Source organism: Larus michahellis, chromosome 10 (genome assembly GCF_964199755.1).
Source record: "Larus michahellis chromosome 10, bLarMic1.1, whole genome shotgun sequence".
Lineage (NCBI taxonomy): Eukaryota > Metazoa > Chordata > Aves > Charadriiformes > Laridae > Larus > Larus michahellis.
Window position 1 is genome coordinate 7695148 of NC_133905.1, and position 20500 is coordinate 7715647.

At 41.8% G+C, this 20500-nt stretch overlaps 1 protein-coding gene across 3 annotated transcripts in view; it reads left to right on the top strand.

The window, feature by feature from the left end:
- The window catches only part of PTPRG (protein tyrosine phosphatase receptor type G), a 415376-nt gene that overhangs the window by 335790 nt on the left and 59086 nt on the right, over positions 1–20500 (top strand). For all 3 annotated transcript variants that reach the window (XM_074602189.1, XM_074602190.1, XM_074602191.1), the window contains one exon: positions 7909–8041. In XM_074602189.1, the coding sequence (XP_074458290.1) occupies positions 7909–8041 (133 nt within the window). The remainder of the gene's footprint in view (positions 1–7908; positions 8042–20500) is intronic.

Below are 20500 nucleotides of genomic sequence, written 5' to 3' on the forward strand. Positions count from 1 at the left end.
CAACCCGCAAATTGTTACTTGAGGGAAGGATCATCCTTTTATTTTATAGGGGCAGATTGTACTGCTTAGTGGAAGAGAAAATAAGGAAAAATGTTAACCCCCCAACATACTGCAGTAATAATTTTGAGGCTTTTTAAATAAAAAAAAGGAGAGAGGGGAATGCAGTGAACTATAGCTGTGAAATTAATTTGGAAGAGTGGTTGCTGTGCTGAGCTGGTGTTTCATGGGAAGGTTGCTATATATGCTGTAAGTTAATTTAGTTTATCTGCAGGATTCTCCCTGATTGGGTTTTGAGATACTCTCCCAAATACAGGATCATCGCTGGTTTATTTCTCACCACAAAACCTACATGCTCTGATCTTCCAAGACAAGGCACCTTTTGCACTGGGGTTACCTTCTTTTTTCCTGTGGAGAAAAAAAAACAACAACAAAAACTTAGCCAGGCAGAGTTCACGTATTTGTGTTTGTCCTGATGAGAATTACCGATGCTCCTGTACACACCAACTCTGGATGTATGTACCCGCTCCACAGCCTGTACACAGCAAATACGACCTTTTGGAAGCATGCCCAGGTAATCTGCACGTGCACCGAGCTCTGCGTGGTCAGGATTTGCTTTACAGGCCTGTGCAAACACGTATCTTATGGTGCTTCCAGCTCACTGTGCAGGAAGTCCAATGCGTACTCACACGTTTCTGCTTGGGAAGCTCCAGGTACTGGTGAGGAAAACAGATCTTATAACTGCAAGGAGCAAATGGAGTACATGCGTATGGATTTATTTGTAGAGTAAGGACTGAGATTTAGATAAGGCGATGAGTTTATCTGAGTGATTATGTCATATTACCACAGCATTTATAAGATAGTGCACATTTTTGTTTGGTTGGTTTTTTTACTGTTATTGTTTATTTTGCTAATGTGTAGACTGTTTTGTAATTTTGTTTTTCCATCAAAGCTGCTCTAGAGTTAGAGTACTGTGAAAAAACCTTACATATTTATTTTTCCCTACATTTATAAACACAAAAATGCCGGCATTGTGCACTCAGTTATAGCTCAGAACCAATTTAAAACACAAAGCTATATCCAATCTTTAATAACATTTGTTACAGAAATGCTGACCTGACTCTAATGCTGTGAATCATGACTGTTCTGTAAGAGAACAGATGAACAATGAGGAAGCCAAGAAACCTGCACCAGGTTGTGCTGATTTTTTAAAAAATACACTGCAGTTTTTCCTCAACTGGAAATCTTCTTCAAAGTCCAGTACTTCCACTGAGTATGGTCTGAGATGCCTGTCAGGCAGCTTTCAACATTCCACTTGCCCTAATCACCTTTTTATCAGGAAAGAGGGAGCTTGTCCCAGCCACGTTTGCAATGTTGGGAATAAGCATTCAGCACCATTTAGGTTCAAGCCCTGGCAATTCAATCTGCCTGGGTAAACCTGCCTCTGGGTAGTTGTCTTAACGTTTTTCCTGCCTTCTGCTTCACTGTTTCTCGTGTGCCAGTTTCTTGGATGGCCCAAGCACAATGTCCCTTATACAAGACCTAGAAGGGCCTCAGAGCTTATTCCCAGCCTAATAAATGGGAGGAAAGGTGGGTAGTTGGTCTTGTTTCTTAGCTCATGACGAAGGGATTGTTATTAGATTGTTTTTTATTGCACGGTGAAATTAAGATGAAAACAATGAAAATCAATGAATAGGGAAATATTGTTAATATTGCTAAGAATTACTTACTGGTTATTGTGAATTGTATCCCCGTAGTCGGTAGTGATTTCTGTCTCCTTTTAGCATGCAGAGAACTATCACTGAAGGTGGTTCAATACAGCTTTGCCTCCTACTAGACAGCCTCTTTTAAGAGCTCTGCTCACTTGCAGGCTTGAAGTGACCCTGCCTGAAGACTGCACACAAAGATGATCAGTCTTGAAAGCCCTCTGCAAATTAGGCATTCCATGCTTATAGATGGAGGGAGGATAACTTACTTGGATCACTGTGTCTCACAAAAATGGCATCTGAAATAACCAGCACGTTAGCTGGGGGAAAAGATAAGTGAGAGAGTTGCCTGTTTCACCCAAATTAGCCTTAGTGAAATCTTAGTTAAACCCCTGGTGACATACCCAGGATGAGGAGAAGGAACTGTATCGTATTTTCAGCTTCCCAGAAAAGCCTCTCCCAGCCCCCTCAGTGTACTGAAGAGGATGCTCAGCAGCAAAAGGGCTGGGAATGACTATTCAGAGATGAAGAAGGGCCCACTTGTGCCATTTTCCTCGGGGTAGAGGTTCGTTCCCTGTTCTTGACCTCCAGGTAGAAGAAGTTAGCTTGGGCACAAACGTGGTGACTCCTTGGCCAGACAAAGGGCTACTTTTTTTCAACTCTGAGAACATTTTGTGATGTTTCTTACTGGCTTTTGGACAGAGGCTTTCAGTCCGAATCTCTTTATACCAGATATGAGGACCTTGTCCTTCAAAGTCTCTCCAGTCAAGTCCTTCTTTTCTTTGCATCTTCTGTCCCCAAGCTTCTGCAGTGGATAGCTGAGGTCTACATAACCTGAAATTTGCCCAGATATCTCACTAGATGTGTCTGAGTAAGGCCTGGCTGGCCTGCTGGGAGTGCTACCCCTGTGAGAAGACTCTTGAGAATGCAGAAGGAGCTTTCCTCCAAGCTGGATCTAGGTTACCAAAGACATATGCCAGCAAAACCCACAGATGGTGAATTGGCCCATCAGGCACCAGCACAAAGCATAAGACTAGTTGCTTCAGCTTAATTGTTTTCCATACTAATATGGAAATTTGCAATTCAGACAGACAGACCTGACCTAGCTCATGAAAGGAGTTGAGTTCAGTGAAACCAGAGACATAAGCAAGACCTCTTCCTATGAGAAAGGGCCTTAAAGGTTTTCCATAATAAGGTAAACCTGAAATCAAGACGGCGACTAGCAAAGCCAAGAGGACGTTGCCAGAAATGTCTGAAATTATTCCTGACCATCAGGACAGTTAAGAAGAGGGTGAAGGCCACCCTCCAAAGTGACCAGAAGGAATCCCGGCAGCTTTCTGTGTTCCGTAGAGGGCACAAACGTTTGGATGCATCTTTTCTCCAGGAAGGCAGTTTTTAAAAAGCTGTCAAGATTTCAAAAATGTTTTTGTGAGTAGAAAGTTTAGTCATTTTAAAGAGTAGAAAATTGTTTCATAACAATGTACACTTGTAAAATTAATTATATAGCATCAAATTAGCAGTTGTAAGGAGATAACTGAATGGGGAAGTACTCATGAGTGTGGATGATTAGAGGAGAACAGGGAACACAGGAGAAATTACGGGGAAAGTGCGAGGCCAATTAGTACAGCAAGGCTCATTTTCTTTTAGTGCTTATTTCACACGCACATACACACACACCTCTCCTGAGGCCATGTCATTATTTTCCAAATGGCATTGGCCTCTTCTTGTCTGGTGGTATCGGCCAACACTAATGATTTTCTTCTGTCACTGAACGCTTGCTTGCATTCTCCTCTTTCATTTTCCTGATCATCCTTTTCTCTGTTTTGGTGCCCACATTAGACTAATTGTACCTTTGATCTGCAACTGTTACACGCGCAGCTGCTCAGCATTGTCCGTGACTCTGAAACCTGAAAATTAGAAAAACAGCAATTAGAATGATGCTCTACCAAAAAAAAAAAAAAAAAAAAAAAGGCAAACCAGCATGATTCAGTTAAATCAGGCTAGGGCAGATATTATCCCACAGAATTTTGGTTTCTTGTGCCGGACAATTAAAGAGATCCTTTGTATTGGACAGGAGATAATGAATGGGCTGTTGCGAACAAAGTAATGGATGTCCGGTTGGGGCTTTTGCCTGAGTCATGAGTTGGAACTGAGAAGAGAGACGTGGGTTTGGCCCTTAATCTGAACTTCACCCAGGTCCTCCCATCCCTCAGTGCTCACCCACTTCTGCCGAGTTCCTCCCACGAGGGGGCTTTGTAGAGTGGTCATGATGTGCAAGGTTAAATTTCAAGCCTGGTGTACGCTTTTAGCAGAGACTGAATTTTGGTTTTTAGAACACTCTTTGCCAGGTCTGAGGTTACAAAAGCCTTTTGGGGATAACCTCATTAAGATAATTAAACATCTGTGTAATTCTTTCTTTCTCCATACATGGCAAGGATTATTAAGCTGTATTTTCGTGTGGCACTTGAGCCATTTTGCATGGCAGCTTAGAGGAGCAAACAGCAGAATGGCTTGAAAATAAAAGGACTGAATTATTTGATGTTTGCAAACACGATGAATTCCAGATATCTGACATCAGGATTAAATATGATTGGCATCTGTTTACAAAGCAGTGAAAAGCCATGCTTAGTTGTGCACAGCCTGTCAATATGACTGCTGCAGGAATGGCTTTAAAGAAATAGGGAAAAAATAGCTGCACAATGACATAAGGCTTGTATCAAACGTAATACTTTTTTTAGAAAACACATGGGTTTTGCCTTTTCATAGTTGAATAATAAGGACAACGTTATGTTCCACAATTAATTGATTCCTTTGTATAAATCCATAATTTCATGTACTGAAAGGAAATGCAATCAGATCTTTTAAGTGACCAGATAATCTGAGGCAGTTTGGCAGCGGGGGTTTTCTTTTGGCCTGCAGAACGCGCGTGTTGTCGTAGCTAACGGTATCTGTAACGGTACAACAAACAGAACTTTGTCCTGGCAGTTTGTGCAATGGAAGATAAAGGTAGATAGGTTATATATTACAGCTATAGTTGCTTATTATAGCAAGCAGTGTTACTTAAGGAAAATAAGCATGTTTCTAGTCTCAGGAACCAATTACCAAGAATACGCGGAAAACCAGTACATTTCACAAACTGTAGAATGCCTCTTTTGTGCCTTGACCTTTGTGCAAGAGTTGCGCTACCAAAGCCTCCCTCGCTGCCTAGTGCCCTCTGATGCTGTCTGTGCCAGGGCCTCATCCGTGCAGGGCCCGCACGGAGCTGCTGAATGGGTTGTTCACAGGAGTTACGGATTTTTCCAGACGCAGGAGTGGATTTAGCAGTGCCGGCGCTTGTATCATGTGGGACCTCCTGAAACAGATATGCTGTAATAATTTTTATTCCTTCCTACTGGGATGAATTCCAAGCCAGTAAAAAGGCAAACTGAATTAATTCAACGAAGGCATATGCCACTGGAAACTGTTTACATTTCTTAGCAAAAATGGAGTTTCCTGGTCCATTTTTTAAGCTTTCTTTTTCTTTCCCCCCGAGAGTACAGCGTATGGTGGGCACCGTTACAAGGATATACTGTTGACATTAGCAAGCCTCAACAATCTTGGAAAAGAGTGAAATGCTGACTATTTTTTTATTTTATAATATTTTGTTACGTAGGAGAACAGGAAGCTCTAAAGGACCAGATCTGTCTTTTTTTGTGTCTATTTTCTTCAACTCTTTTTCCAAGCTAACCCGTGTGCTGCCTTTTCTTGGCTCTCTTCTGCCATGACACTCGCGAGACAGGCGCCAGCACTCCAGCTGTACTGCTCTACTTCTGGCCCCAGCTGTCATTCTAGTACAATTTTTATTGGCGTTGGTTTGTTTAAGCTCTCTCAACACTTTGCTTAAGCAGCGGAAAACACCTAAGAACTTTTTCTTCGAAGACGGCACAGGAACAGGCCCTTTTTTTCTGAAGCACGACACTGCTTGGGCATTCCCAACTGGAATTTCGGGGCCAGCCATGTGGGAATGGCATTTGCTGTTCTAGCACTCAGCATACTGAACGCTTTCTTATCCTCACATCTGTGGCTTTGGGAGTTGGCAGGGTCAGATAAGTGTGTTCTCCACAGTAGACTGAGTAAGAGGCGCATCGTGAGCGCTGCAGAATTTAATAGTGTGCATTGGGACTCCAGCCCATGCTGTGATTAAAATGGAATTTAATTTTCTTCCCATGCAAACAGAAACATATGTTTTTGTGTAGAAATATGTGGAGGTAAAACTAAACAGAATACTGTCCTTGGAGAGAAATGAAGCAACACCCTAATGGATGTAAGGTGGTGGGACTGTTTGGCTCCCCTACTAATTTTCTTACATTGCATGGGTTTTTGCTTTGTTCCTTTTACCATTCTGATTAGTAACGCTTACCTCAACAGGCTTAATTTTTTCATGCTGCTAAATGATTTGAAATGCGCTGATAAAAACCGATGCCTCAGGACTTATGACTTTTGCAAGTTTGGCAAATATAGAGAATAAGCCTTTGTTCTAATTCTGGAATTAGCCTTTTCCTTATTCTTTGCTAGTCAAGAAAATCAAAGACCTGTCTTAAAAACGGTATGTTGTACGTTACTGGTGTGCTGTGAAGACGAAAGGTCACCACGTGCTCGAGGTACAAGGTGGTGTGCCTATTCTGCAAAGTGGCGCTTTTGGTGCCTTCGGTAGCCTTTCTTACTGAAGTTGGAGACAACTGGCTACTCATCTCGCTCTTGATCCGTTCTATACTCAGTGCACGCTCACTCCCCCCAAACATCCCTCTGATTAGCACCTCGTTTAGGCTGCTTGCTAAAGGGCATTACCTCCATCAGCCTAGTTCTTAAAACTAGAAAGATTTCTTGCTGGGCTTGCAGCAGCCTGCAGCCTTGCTCTGTTTTCAGCAGTCAGGCAAAAGCATTTACAATTAACCTTTACTTCCATGTTAGTTGAATTTTACTCCTGCCTACGGAGGAGTATAATCTAAATGCTATTAAAATAGAGTATGACTTCATATTATGTGACATCTGGTGACTTCCAATTATCTGTGTTTTGCCTGCCTACAGTGAAAAGGCAATTATGTTCTTCTGGTAGGATTTGCAGCAGTTTCAGAAGATATGATAATACAATACTGAATAAGGGCAAGGAAGCACATTGGTAAGGAAAGATTCACGTAGGCTAAAAAGTAGAAGTCAAGTGCATACGTCTCAATCCTGGTTCAAATCTGAAGCTGTTTACACTAATCCTTTCCCATTTCATCCTGTTGACAGGTATTGATCGACTACTGCCTGTTTGTTAGGAAACATGAATAAGATACAGATCCGCTTCTGTATTTTTCTTTTATCATTCTGTCTAAAAAAATTTATTCATCAAGTCTACATGAATTTACACAAATTAGATGTCTTTTGAAATATGTTGATACAATGTCTATGCTCATTGGCTCCAGTACTTGCAGAATCTCTAGATAGTCATCTTATATATGATACAGTAATTTTAACAAGATGTCATGCAAAAAGTGAAATGAAGTTACTCGGCCAGATCTCGGGATATTGACCAACTTTAATTTTGTTCAAAAGCTGTGGCATAATGATTTCTTCTGTCAGTTACAACACATCCTATCCATTCATTCATCCATCCATCTTGACAATCCATATGCTAAAAAGTGCTTTCGTATGCAGTAACTCACCAGATTGTGACAATTCCGCAAATGATGTGACATGACACCCAACATGTTGAGGATTTTTTATTTTAAGATAGTTACCAAGAAATTTATTTCTGAAGCAGAGTATTACACTGAGCTTTGCAAACAGGGCTGTCCTGTAGTGTTGAGAAATAGAGTGCACTTATCTGCAAACACTGATGACCGAGCAAAGCATTTACTTTGTTACCGTGGTGAAATGACTCAGTGGGGTACTCCACATCTGATAATAGGTGCTTGCATGATAGAGTCCTAAAATTGTCTATGAGAGTGTAATTACAGGCAGTAGTAAAATCCAAGCCATATGTGGCAATAAACACCATACTTCTGTGCTCTCATGTCTCAGACTAAAGACAAATGGAGTCCCACCCTGCAGTTAGAAGATCTTTGCTCTGTTTACTCATACCATGTAAAATGGACAAGCTATTTGTTTTGCTTACATATTTTTCCATACAGTAATTCTCTTTCCATTTAATGATTGTTTTTGTTATGTGTTTGACACACAGCTGACAAGAACAGCTCCAGCATGGCCACGAGACCTTCTCCTGGCAAAATGGAATGGATCATCCCGCTTATTGTGGTCTCAGCGCTGACCTTCGTGTGCCTCATTCTTCTCATTGCTGTGCTTGTCTACTGGAGGTGAGCCTTGGAACCCGATTATCATTTAAAATGCATTTCAGGTGGTGGTTTTTAATATGGTTCTGTGTTTTTCATTTTATTAGATGTTACGGTGATAGATGGCATCAGATAACTCTCTGGATGCTAGAACAGCTCTGTTGGTTAACTATTAAGCTGTCTTAAATATTGATTTTTGTGTCATGAAAATGAGCTTGGTAGATCTCTAGCAATGGCAGAGTCAGCTGTAATGCCAATAAATATTTTCACAATTAGTCCCTCTAATATAGCTATAAAAAAGTATCTTTTTCTTGGCCTTCAGGAGGGGTGGTCTTGGGAGAAAAGTCCAGTGAGACTGGACTTGGTTCCATGGGTGGCTTTGCCACAGACCTCCTGCATGATCTTAAGCAGTTCTTTTCTTCCTCTACTGTACTTCAAGAAAGGGGAATGCGCTTTTTCCACATTACATAGCAAAGCTCTGAGTAGGAGTTCTTTAGCGTGGGTGAAGTGGTCAGAAGTGCAACGTGCAAGGTCTTGAAAGTAAAGATTGCCTCTGACAAAGAGATACCGTCCTTTACACCATTGGTTCAGTAGTGGAGACTAGGATTAGCATCAACAAATCCATCTCTATTTGATTTAGAGTAGATTAAAACCTGCAGCAGGTTCTTGTGCCAGAATAAGAACCCAGAGACACCGCATTTGTCTGGTAGTGAAAATTACCCAGGGATTAGCCTTGTAGAAGGTATTTAGGAATTATTTCAAAATCTGATTAGGTGGGACACGGAAAAGTAGCTTTGATGAGAAATAGCAGTCCATGGATTGTTATATTTGCAGAATCAATTAAAAAATTACCAAGCTGTTTTTCAGTACACTCATTTTGCTGACAATTAATTGGCCAAATTGTTGAGGCTGGGAACATTTGAAACAGTATTAATAAATAGATGACAATAGTCTTGTGAAAATCATTTCTATTAACATTTGCAATTAATTAACGTCAATAAAATTGCCATGATATGTGCACAAAAACTGAAATTGGAAAGTTTCCGAAGATCCCATTGTAGTGTCCTTTCCTTCAGTGTATATTTTCTTCATTCTTGGACTAAACTCGGTGCCATTCACACCAGGCAAGCCCTTGAAGGATACGGTATATCCTGAAGCACTGTAATGAGGGGTTAGTAATAGTTCTCTTGCATTGATACAAAATGCTCTTCTAATGAGGAAAGGTTTTGAAATGAAATGCTAGCAGCTATTATCAATAAGAATGTTGGTGCCTCTCATTGTTTGGAAAACATTTCCATTTCCTGCAATTTCACTAATGGATTGAGAGAAATAATTGCAAAATTAGTGTTTAATTCACTCAAAGAGTAACAATACCGTCCCTGTGAAGATATTAAAGTTGAAAAGTGCTGGCTTAGTGACCAATAGTTAGGGACTCATTTTTGATAAATACTTTTATTATAGATCATAATATTACTCAAGTCTAAAATTAAGATATGTTAATTAAAGTTAAATACTTTTTATCTTCAAAATTCCTAACCATCCACCTCATAAAATTTTTATTTGCTTCGTAGTAACAAAAGTGCACATAAATTAAGGAATATACATGAACAAAGACTTTAACTGAAACTAAATTACTTTTCCAGTAACGTTTGCTATTTTGCATATGGACAGCAATTGTTTCTTATCTGCTCTCCATAATATGCACGAGTAGGTAACATTCATCAGTGGCTTTGGTCATATTATGAGCTTTGTCATTAATGCCCTTGACAGCAGTGGATCAATTGTTTGTGTATAATTGATACTTTAAAAAGGGTGGAGATTAAAAATTAATATAGACATGGGAAGTACGTCATGTAGCAGTCAAAAGTTTTTGAAAAATACTAAGCAACAAATTGAGGAACAATAAACAAACTTGAGAGCACACATGTACTACCTTCAAAATAATCTCCTGTGTCTACCTTCAGAGTTCTGAGGATTTTTTAACAAATACTGAGAATGTATAAAAATGTCAACGTGTGTTTTAGGATAAAACAACAAGCAACTAGAACAGAAATAGTCCACAGTAACATTTCACGTTGTGCAGACCGTGTCACTGAAGTGGCAACACAGCATTTTTTGTGCCCTTTTCAGTGTGATTACCTTTCCTTAGGAAAAATAAAGTGTTTCTCTCTGTGAGTGTTTTAAAGTAAGGAAAAAATGGATCCTCAAGCACCACAGAGTCTAATTTACAAGTTTGAAAGGAACAGTGATCTGGATTTTCAGGAAGAAATACTTAGCTTAAAATGTAATGGGCAACATATGGAATAATTTGCTAAATAACACCATCAAAGCCAATGGCATGAAAACGAGTTTGAGACAGATTTTTCAGTAAGGGAAACATGGTATTGAAGTGCACAGCAGAGAAACACTTGTTATGAAAGGATAACCCTCAAGGGGACAGCCGTGTTGGACCAAGGGGTCTTTTCTTGCACAGCAGTTCTTTGTTTTGGTGTGAGAAAAAGCATTACAAAACAAAACTCAGAGAACTAGAAAATGCAGAAGAGACATGGTTACCCTTTGGCAATACATTTTGAGGGTAAAACAAATGATATTTTCACTTTCGTGTTCTTGAGCATCTGTGGGATTAGATGATTTGAGACCAGAGGTGACATAAGTAGAACAATGAAGCAGAGCAAAGCCTTCTGCTTGTTTGCATTGCATCAATGCCCTGTTATCCGGGGACCAAAACAAGGAGTTGGGGAGATTGCCTGTGAAGGTTTGGCAAAGCATTTATCTGTTTGGATCCTTTGTAGCTCATTCTGTGATACAGCAATGAAATAAGTTTTGTGATGATGTCTCGTTGTAAGGAAGCTTCATTTTCTGTTCCCTTTACTTGAAAAGGAGAGGGATAGGAAGCGGTCACTGTTTGATGAAGCTTTTCCATTCTTTATCTGTTGAGCTTCCACGCTGTGTTCATTAGAGACTTCTTGTAATTGAATATATTTGGAAATGATCTGTGCAATTTCTGAACGAGACTCCCTTATTTGCAGAGGTAATTTGCTGTTCTCAGTTCCTTTTCTATGTGGATCCTGGACAAATGGCGAAAGAATATGATTGATGTTGAAGAGAAAGGGTCACTTCCTTTTTTTGAGCATGATGGCCACCTCAGTAATGAAAAGGGATGGGAACTTGCAGGCAAGCAGCAGCTGTGAATTACCCTTCAGCTAAAGTTTCCTGAATTTGGGACTTTTAATGGCACTGCTGTGCAAAGAGGGCTATGTGATTTTTAAGTTGGTAGAGTGGAAAATAAACTAGGTCAGCATAACGAAGCTGCAAAAATTGCGCTGCCTCTTATCCCGGAACAATGAGGAGAGCACCATCGCAGGATGACCAGGAGCCACGAAGTTTGCAGGGGCTGGTTGGCAGTTGGGCTTCCTGGGCAGGAGGGACAATGATGGCTGTAATTTAAGTTTCCTTCTGTGCATCTTTGATTCCTCTTGAGGAAAAGCTGACCTGGCTGATCCTTGAGCTGTCATGAGCACGCTGAAGGGGACTGTTGCTCCCAGGGCCTCTAGTGCTTGAAACTGATTTCTTTTAGCATCGAGTCGAGAATTTGAGTCTTAGCAGGCAGAAAAGGTGAGGAGACCAGATCCTCATTTTCCTCAACATTCACCATTTGCTTCTGCAGCGCCACACTGGTATTTCTTTTGCTGCTTTCATTCCTTTCGTACTGGTTCCTGGAATTGTGTGCTGCAGGGGAAACCCCTGAGTATTCCTGACAACTACTCACTGGGATTTTAGGATCTTTCGCTGGAGCACTACTCATCTAGAGACTGTTAAAATGTGTGTATCGTAAGGTGCAGTTTCCCAAGCACGTTATTTTTGCATTTCTGGGCATTTGTTTGCGTCTGTGATTTTATACCCAGACTCAGCATCATGAGATCCTTCTGCACTTCTTCAAGGTCAGTTTAAAATTTGACTTGGATTGTCTGCAGTCTTTGCCACTGTTGTTCTCGCAGCCTTTTCGACGAGCTCTGAGAATTGCACAGTGTGTTTGGTAGTGACCTCCAAACTATTTAGGGATTGAGTGTGACTTCAGTTTTTTTGCAAGAAGGCAGGATCCTACAGCATGCTGAGCCATAATATGGCTTGAAACCTGTCTTTTCTAGCACTTCCACTATACGCTGTTGCAAATTGAACAAGTCCTGAGTATTGACACTTCAAGGGAAATCCAGGGTCAGTGCCACTTTCTTTTTCGCAGAGGTGCAGGAGGGTGACTAAAGTTGGGAAATCAACTAAAATACTTTGATACACATTAACTTCTGGCATTTTAGAAAAAAAAACAAACAACCGTATCTTAGGAGTGACTGGTGACCTTCCGCTTGTTGTTTTCCATTTTGATTTTTGATCTAAACACTACAGTGCTATAGACGGTGGTTTCAAAGGCAAAAATAAGCAGAGAATATTAAGAAGCAATTAAGATTTTAGAGTTTAGCCAACAGCAACTTTTAAATGGGAACTAAATTATAGCCATTTCTCATTTTCAGCTAAGAGGGAGAAATTAATTCACAACTATAGCTGGAGAGTTTTCTTTTTCTTTCTTTTCAGCAGATATCATAATTCACCTCTGAATTATTGCCGCCATCAACATTGTGATCCCAAAGACAAAACAGGAATATTGTACTGCATTTCTTATTAAATCAAGCTGTTTATACAGTGCTAATATGTTTACGTTCAGGAGGGATTTTTGGAACAACACAGCTGCTGCCTTTCAAAGAGCAAGCAAGCTTGCATTGCTTGTTTATAGTCGTGTGTGTATATGAGACAGCTTGGGAAAAAGATGCCTTTAATTTTCCTTAGGCAAAACCCTATAGAATTTAGTAGACAGAGTTTTCTTAGGTTTTTGTTAAGCATCCTGTTGAATTGAATAGAATCCTTGGGACGGGTCCTGTGGTAGAGCCTTGTACTTCTCTGGCACTGCCTTTCTGTGCAGAAGAAACGGCACTGAGCACTGGGAGATGTGGCTTCTTTCTCTGACTCTGTCATTGATTTTCTGTGTGACCCGGGGCCAAGTCACTTACGGTTTGACAGTATTGTTGTTGAACTCTGTGGCAAAGACCTCACTGGGAACAAGCTCAGGTGTTCGATATTTCAGGATCTGAGTTCCGTCACTGGTAAAATAGCACTGAAGGAGGTTGGTCGTCTGTATCTGTAAATCAGTTTGTAATATAGAAATGGAAGCTGCAACGTAAGACCAAGGACTGATGCAGTTACCATATCTACTAACGGTGCCTTGGAAAACTGCCTTTTGGTGTTAAATTCTGGGGAACTTGCACTGCTCCATAGCTAAGACAGTGTTAAAACTTCAATGGGGAAAAAAAGGAACTTCTGCCTGTAGCAGGTTGTAAAAAGTGCTGAAATTGTTATTTGAACCTATCTCTAGGTTTTATTTTATGAGTACACAATGTGTTGTTCATCTACTGTACTGATTGAAAAAGGAACATTGCAAATTTACAGACCATTGTAAAATTGCTTGCTTACAATGATAAAAGCTGCTTTCAGCTTACTCTAAAATATCCGTGATTCTGCTCATTTTCTCACTCGCGGAGGATGCTAGGTGGTAACACTTTCTGAGAGCCTGTGTCTTGATTTTAAGAATGTCTCGGATGCATGAAGCAGCCTCCTCTGTTCCTGCCCTTGTTCTGTCCTCGTGATACCAATGCAAATGTTTGTACAACCATGCGAAGGGCTGGATTGAGAAACAATCCATGTTTAAAAAAAAAAAATGAGAGGGGTTTTCGTGCCCTGATTTAAACCAAATGAGCTCCCAATCTGGTTCATGCAGTAACCAGATTTGCACCAGCATAACTGGGGGACCAGCACGAGGCAGGAATGAGCAGGAGGGATGAGGATGCTCATGCCAACACTGCCCCCAGTGATGCCTGAGGACCACCTCCGGGCGCTTGGGGATGGCAGTGCCCCAGGGCACAACCCATGTCATCACAGGCGGTGAGGAGAATTAGCCGACAAGGACAAGAGATTTCCTAAACTGGGAGACAGGCAACGCCACGGGGAGACGAGGTGAGTCTGTGCCTGAAACCTCTTTCAGCTTCCATTACCTTTTTAGTGACCAGATGTGCCCTGCTCATGCTGAACAGGCCCTGCCTTCATTTTCCTCTGGGAATGGCTACATCTAGTCTCATCTGATGACAGCCTCAGAGGGATGGAGATAAGGCAGATCATTGCCTGGCAAGTGGGATGCAGCCCAGCCTGATTCGGAGCCCTCTGATCTCCCTGCCTCAACCCAGGCAATGCAGGAAAAGCACTTCAGCTTTTATTGCAGAAGATCCAGGTTGTGTTTGATTTTGCCAGTGCCGGAGCTAAAAGTACTGAAATATTGGGCCCTTTTGTGTGCTGTATCTCAAAGTGCTGCTCGTTTTCATTAAAGGGGAGCAGGCCTGTGATCAGCTCCCTCTTCTCCCGCGCGGGGAACCAAGCCCGTCCTTTGTGCCGACGGCAGGCAGCTCGCTTTCAAGCCTGAAGCTTAGGGCAGCTGCCGGTTACTTGTTGTAGCTCTCGGTATCCTTTGAGCGCTCGTCATTCTTCCATTACGAGGAAAATCAATATGAAAACTTCTCTGACAGCATCTCTGCTCTTTCATCCGGCAACGTGCAGCCTGGGGCAAGGGGGGGAGAGCCCACAAGGAGATCTGCTAACGCCAAAGCGTAGCGTGCTGCCGCTGTGCCTCCTGTCCTTGCCTCCTCTCTTCTCCGCTTGCAGGGGGCTGAATCCGACCCAGCTGTTTGCAAGGGTGGTGGGACACCGGGTTTTTCTCCGTGGGTGAAGGGCTGAGGTCGGCGAGCGCAGCTGTGCGCAGGGGAGGCCGGGACCTGCACCCCGGCACAGCCATTCCTTCCCAACTTCTTGCTCAATAACCATTTCGCAAATGGCTACTTTAGGGCCTTTCAGAAATCACAGGAGTTGTCAGTTGTTATAGTAACGGACCCCCTGCTGCTGAATTGGCCCTGAGATGCCCATTTGGGCTTTTGAACAGACTAACTCATGCTCATTAGACAAAAAAGAGAGAGAGACAGATTTGCAGATGGAAAGTTGCTTTTCAAGCATGCTGTATGATCTGTTAAGAGCTAGACTGTGGAAAGGGGCATGTTCTCTCATTATATGCCTGTTACTTTTACTCTTCTTTAATTAACACTAGTTTTACTTTTTCTTGCAAACCAGAATTCTGCAAGATTTCCATTTCGTCGCTGGTGAGGCTAGTAGTGAGCTGCGGCTTTACAAACCAGCAATTTTTGTCTTGAGAAAGGAAAGAAATTGGAGAGGGATTTGCCAAGCTTAAATGCAGATCAGTGGTGATTTCCAGAACTATCTGGATATCTACAAAGCTCAGAAAATGGTACTTTTAATCCTAATTATACAGTCTCAGGAGCAACATAAAAAAATCAGTAAACACATTTTGACCCAGGAATGTCTCGTTTTAAGGAAATAGCACAGTTTACATCTTTCTTTAGGTTTAAACCTGTGCAGTCCCATTAATGTTAACAGAGTGACTCCTGAATAACGGTATCAGCTAAATCAGACCTTGCCGTTGTAAATTTGAGTCCACATGACTGAAGAACCTTAAATGGGTTCTTGAGAGTATGCAATTGCAGTAAAAAGTTACTTCATGCCAGGTATTTGAAGCCAGCTTTTTCCTGTGACACGCATGTCCCATCTTCATCTGAATTTCATGAAGCAATGTTCTCCCCTCAACTATCCTGTAAATGAAAAGCAAATCCAGATTTATAGCAGGCTGGTTTATCTCCAGGTGTAAATAAGAGAGGACTATGGATGTTCTTGTGTGATATACCTCTTCTATGAGGAAGCTGGTTAGACCAGATGGGCAGGCAGGGCTGAAGCAAGTGCTCTAGTACGTGAAAGGGGTCTGCAAGGAATACGTGATCTTCTGCGCTCCGAGGATGAGGAGTCTTTGGCTTAAATTGCAGCAAGAGAGAAATTAGGTTTGACAGTAGAAAAAGCTTCACGATAGGAAAGACAAGAAAGCGGTGGTCTACAGAATTTCCATCGTTTCTAGGCTCCAAAACAAGGTTAAGCAGCCATTCGTCAGGAGCACTGCAGGAGTCATTGATCCTGCACGGGAGCTTCGAGGCGGGTTCTCCACAGCTCTGCGGTGCAAACTTGAAAGCACACATGCAAGCGTGAGAAAAGAGGAGGAATGGTGTAGTGTGATAAATTGTCCTGTAAATCGCGGACTAGAAGCCTGAAAAGGCATTTGGAAGACACAGTTTAAATGCATCATGTTTAAAGTGAATAACGTGAAGCCGATAAAAGAGCACATCTAAGAACTGGGGGGAGGAGAGAGGGAGGGCTCTAGCTTTGGAGGGAGAGTGAAAGGAAGATAAAAATGGGCAGGAAAGAAACTGCAAAGGCAGCTTGCAGAGGACAACTGTGTCAGGAGATCCACAGGTTGGTGGAAAAAAATCTGTTTGGAGTTTTGTTCCATCTGTTCTCCTGCAGCAGGGAGCCTAAAAGTAGGGGAAGAGTTACAAGTAAAACAATGATTTGAAGTTTAAAAATACAACAGAGGAGAAGGGGTTGGTATCGCTGCGCTTTGTTGTGCCTGTTGTGTGTTATCTAAGGGACCATCTGTACTGCACATGTCAATCCTGCCCCATCACCAGCAGTGAGTGCCACGTGAGGCCACCCCTGGTGCCCAGGGCAAAGAACCTGTGAGCAAATGCCCAGGGTGACCAAATCTAAACATCCGTGCAGAGACTGGTATATGAAAGTATTTCCTTGCAAAGGAGATGGGGAATGGCAATCGCTCGAAGATCCAAGATTTCACAGCTGTGAAACCACTCATCCCGGCCCCACCAGTCCTAGTGCCTGCTGGATTGTGATTACTTTTAACAGCATCTTTAAATGAGAACTCTCACGCTGAAACTGGTCCTCAGCTCCTAGGAGGTGACTACCATGTGGGTCAGTTGTGTGAACATCTTTTCTGCAGGCACTTTTATGGATGTGGCCATTGAGCTCAGTGGGAGCCCAGATCTGCATCACCTTTATTTTAAAAGATAATGTCAAGCATGCAATCGTAAGTCAAACAACAGGAGAATAAGTGTTTCAGTTGTGGAAGACTAGAATTCAAAATACCACGTTGGTGACCTTGAAAACTCCCAAACAAGAAAAGTGTTCTTTTTTTATTTTTAATTTGCTACACGATGTGTCCCATAAGAGCTGAGACATTCAGGCTATGCTTTGCCCAGAGGCCCACACAGGCCATCCCTAAAGGGGGTGAAGTTTATGCAAAAGTCTTGGCAGCAAGTTGGAAAACTGCTGTTGACACACTCCTCACCGCTTTGTTAGAGGTGTAACAACATTTCCCCAACATTTCCAGAAATACCTCCTTCTGCAGAGAGAGCAAAGGGCAGCCGAGGGCAGGCAAGGAGGGATCTGTGGCACAGCTGCAATTGATCTTTGTGTTTTGTTTCTGTGGAACTAATTAAATGGATTAATTGCAGGCATTTTTTTTCTGGAAATGCCTTCCCCAGTGCTGCTGTAATGGTGAGGTCTTGAAAAAAGAGCAAGATTTTATATGTGCAGTAACTGGATTAAAGGCAGTAGTTTACAAGGCATAATTTTGAACGAATATTTTTTAAATATTCAAATGTTTTAGTCAAGCTCCATTAAGAACTGGTTTGTAGGTGCTGAGAAATAGTATGCCATGAGGAGCATGGGGTTTCTGATGAGCACAGCGGTAGAGGACGTCAGGCACCACTGGCTTCTCCTACTCGTCTGTTGGGTCTTTTGTAAGCTATTCTACAGGAAACTTTTATACAGCTTTAAAACTCTTGAACTTTGGCTTTTAAAGTTATGATAGGTATTTTAAAAGAGAAACAAATTTCACAAATGCTTTTTGTGAAATTAAATCACTTTTTAAAAAAAAGACTATTTCTTAAGAAGATTGATGCGTTCTTTTTCTGTTCCCCTTCTCGGCTTGAAGAAACAATTTATTAACTTGTTGTTTGATCTGCTGCTAGTTTGTATCAGTTCTATAATATTCTTAGCAGGTAAGAGCATGTGTGAAAGTGTGTACAGGTATCTCTGGAGTCGATTCGCTCTCATAAATTGGTAGGTTCGGAGCTAGAGGAATGTCTCGGACAAACTGTCAATGAAATATCCTATAATACAAGTAGATGTACCCGGAGGGAACAGTATACCTCTACTGTGGAACTGTGAATTAACCACAGCAACCAGATAAATTATATTTTTTCTCTCTCCTTGTAACCATAAAATATAGCTATTGAAGGGCCCTGTGCTGTCCTGAGTCCCACAGCAGCATTTGGGCTATCATTAGCACTCGCTATTTCACAGCAGGATGTGGTCTGAGTGTAAAATTATAGGGTAAGAATATTAAATCAATTCAGCAATCTTAACTGCTTGGATAAATACTAGGAATCAGCAGCCTAGGAAAACAGTAACAAGCAGGGGTGGACTTAATTTTACTTTTCTTAAAACCTGTGCAATTTGGGAAAAAAAACAACGCCTTGGAATGCACAACACATGTTGTGCTGCTAGGACGAATGTTGCTAGTATGTGAATTCATTCAGTTTATTGCAGAGCGCTGAGTTCGTTTGTTTAAAAGAAAACATTTCCTCTATTGCTATGAACAGCATGTATTTTACTCTACTGACTTACAGGTTAATATCCATTTAAGTTTTAACTTTTAAGCTGAAACAGGCGTAGGTGGCTTGCCTGGTTCTTGATTGCTGGGTTGTGTCATGTTTTGGAAATCCTGTCTTTTCCAAAATAGAACAAAACCGTTTTGAAATATCCTACGAAGTGACATTTACAAAGTAATAGAAATAAGCCCAATTTGAATTTTAAAAATATTGTTAATGTTTTTTAAAAAAAAAAAAAGACAAGAAATCACAACATTTCTCGATGGTGACAAATGTTCTATCCTCTGAAGGGTCAAATTTGTTTTTTATTTTCCTTCTGATCAAATTATCGGTTAAATGGATATATTTCTGTCCAGCGATTCACTCTCTAAAACCGTTTTTTAACCACCATCAGAAAGTTTTCAGTGAGTGCTGGTAAAATTCCTCACGTTTTGTAGCAGCATGAGCTTATCTCATTCACCTCCGTGTCAAACGCGTTTTAAGCCGTTACGGATCGAGGCGTGTTCTGTCATGCCACAGGTTGGACTCAGGGCTACGATGCTGAATCCCTGCAGACAGGGGCTTGTCCAGGTCATGTATACAGGGACATCTTTCCTTTCGCACAGGCACAAGGCGGGTGATACAGGTGCTCCTCAGATGGAGCAAATCCCTTGCTGGCAGGGGACGGAGCTAGGGAATGGAGTTTACCCTGCTGATGGATATTTGGCATAATTGTGGGGTTCGAATGGGAGTCAGAGAATAGCCCTCTGCAAGGCAGGCTGGGGGAGTGCATCTCCTAAACCCGTCACGGGAAATTACATCTGCCAACCTCACCGTTTCTTAGGAGCTGAGCGGTTCGTCAGAGAAAAGGATTTTATGCTGTTAAAGAAGTGATCAAAGTAAACTGGCCTGCGACCCTTCCAGCTGCTTTCCAGCTTTTCTTATGGTATTTATTTCCCCAAGCTGGTTCCTTTAATGCTGAGAGGAGGAGTGTGGAGGGATGAGCACCACAAGGGCAGAGGATGGGGAGCCGGGACCGGGGAGAGCCTCTTGCCCCGCAGTGCCAGGCTGTGCTCCCGGCAGCCATGCTACGGATACAGATGGCAGCAGCTGAACAGAGCTAGCAGCACTGGGGGCATGGGGGACTTCCAACCACATCGTAACCCAAAATTACGACCATTTACTCCTGGGTCTTACAAGTTTCCTAAATTTCAGTGTTCATTGGTAATAGCAACTGGTATTACAGACATGAAGTGAAAGCTGTGAAGATGCAGTCCTCATACCTGATACTTTTTGGAATGTTTTGTTTTGTTTTTTTTAATAAAAGCCTAGGACATAAACGTACCGGAATGGTTAGTCTCTTCCCATTCATACAGCTCCTTATTTTTGAAGCATTCAGGGTGCTATTTCAGTCAGGGAGTAAATGGGTTTGCTTTGCAGTTTGCTTTTCAGAGCCTGCAAATGCTGCTGGTTTTGTGAGTTAAGGCTGAATCTAGGCTTCTTTATCCACATAACCGACATTTACACAACAGCAAAAAAAGATTCTCCTGGCCCTGATATCATTACAGGCTTCATATTCATTTGAATGAACTATTTTTCACCACTTCCCTCACTCTTATACGTACAAACAAGCCTTTTAACCTAAAAGGGCTTTTTGTGCGATCTGTTTATTCTTCAGCAAGCTTTTCTGTAGGCTTTGCATGACAGGAGTTGTAGTCACGTTTTCTGCTAATGCCTTGTCTCCCTACAACTATGCGCTTGTCCTGTGCCCTTGTTCCGTCTAATTTTGGGGGCAGGGAAGAGGAAGGGAGAGAGAGATTAACAG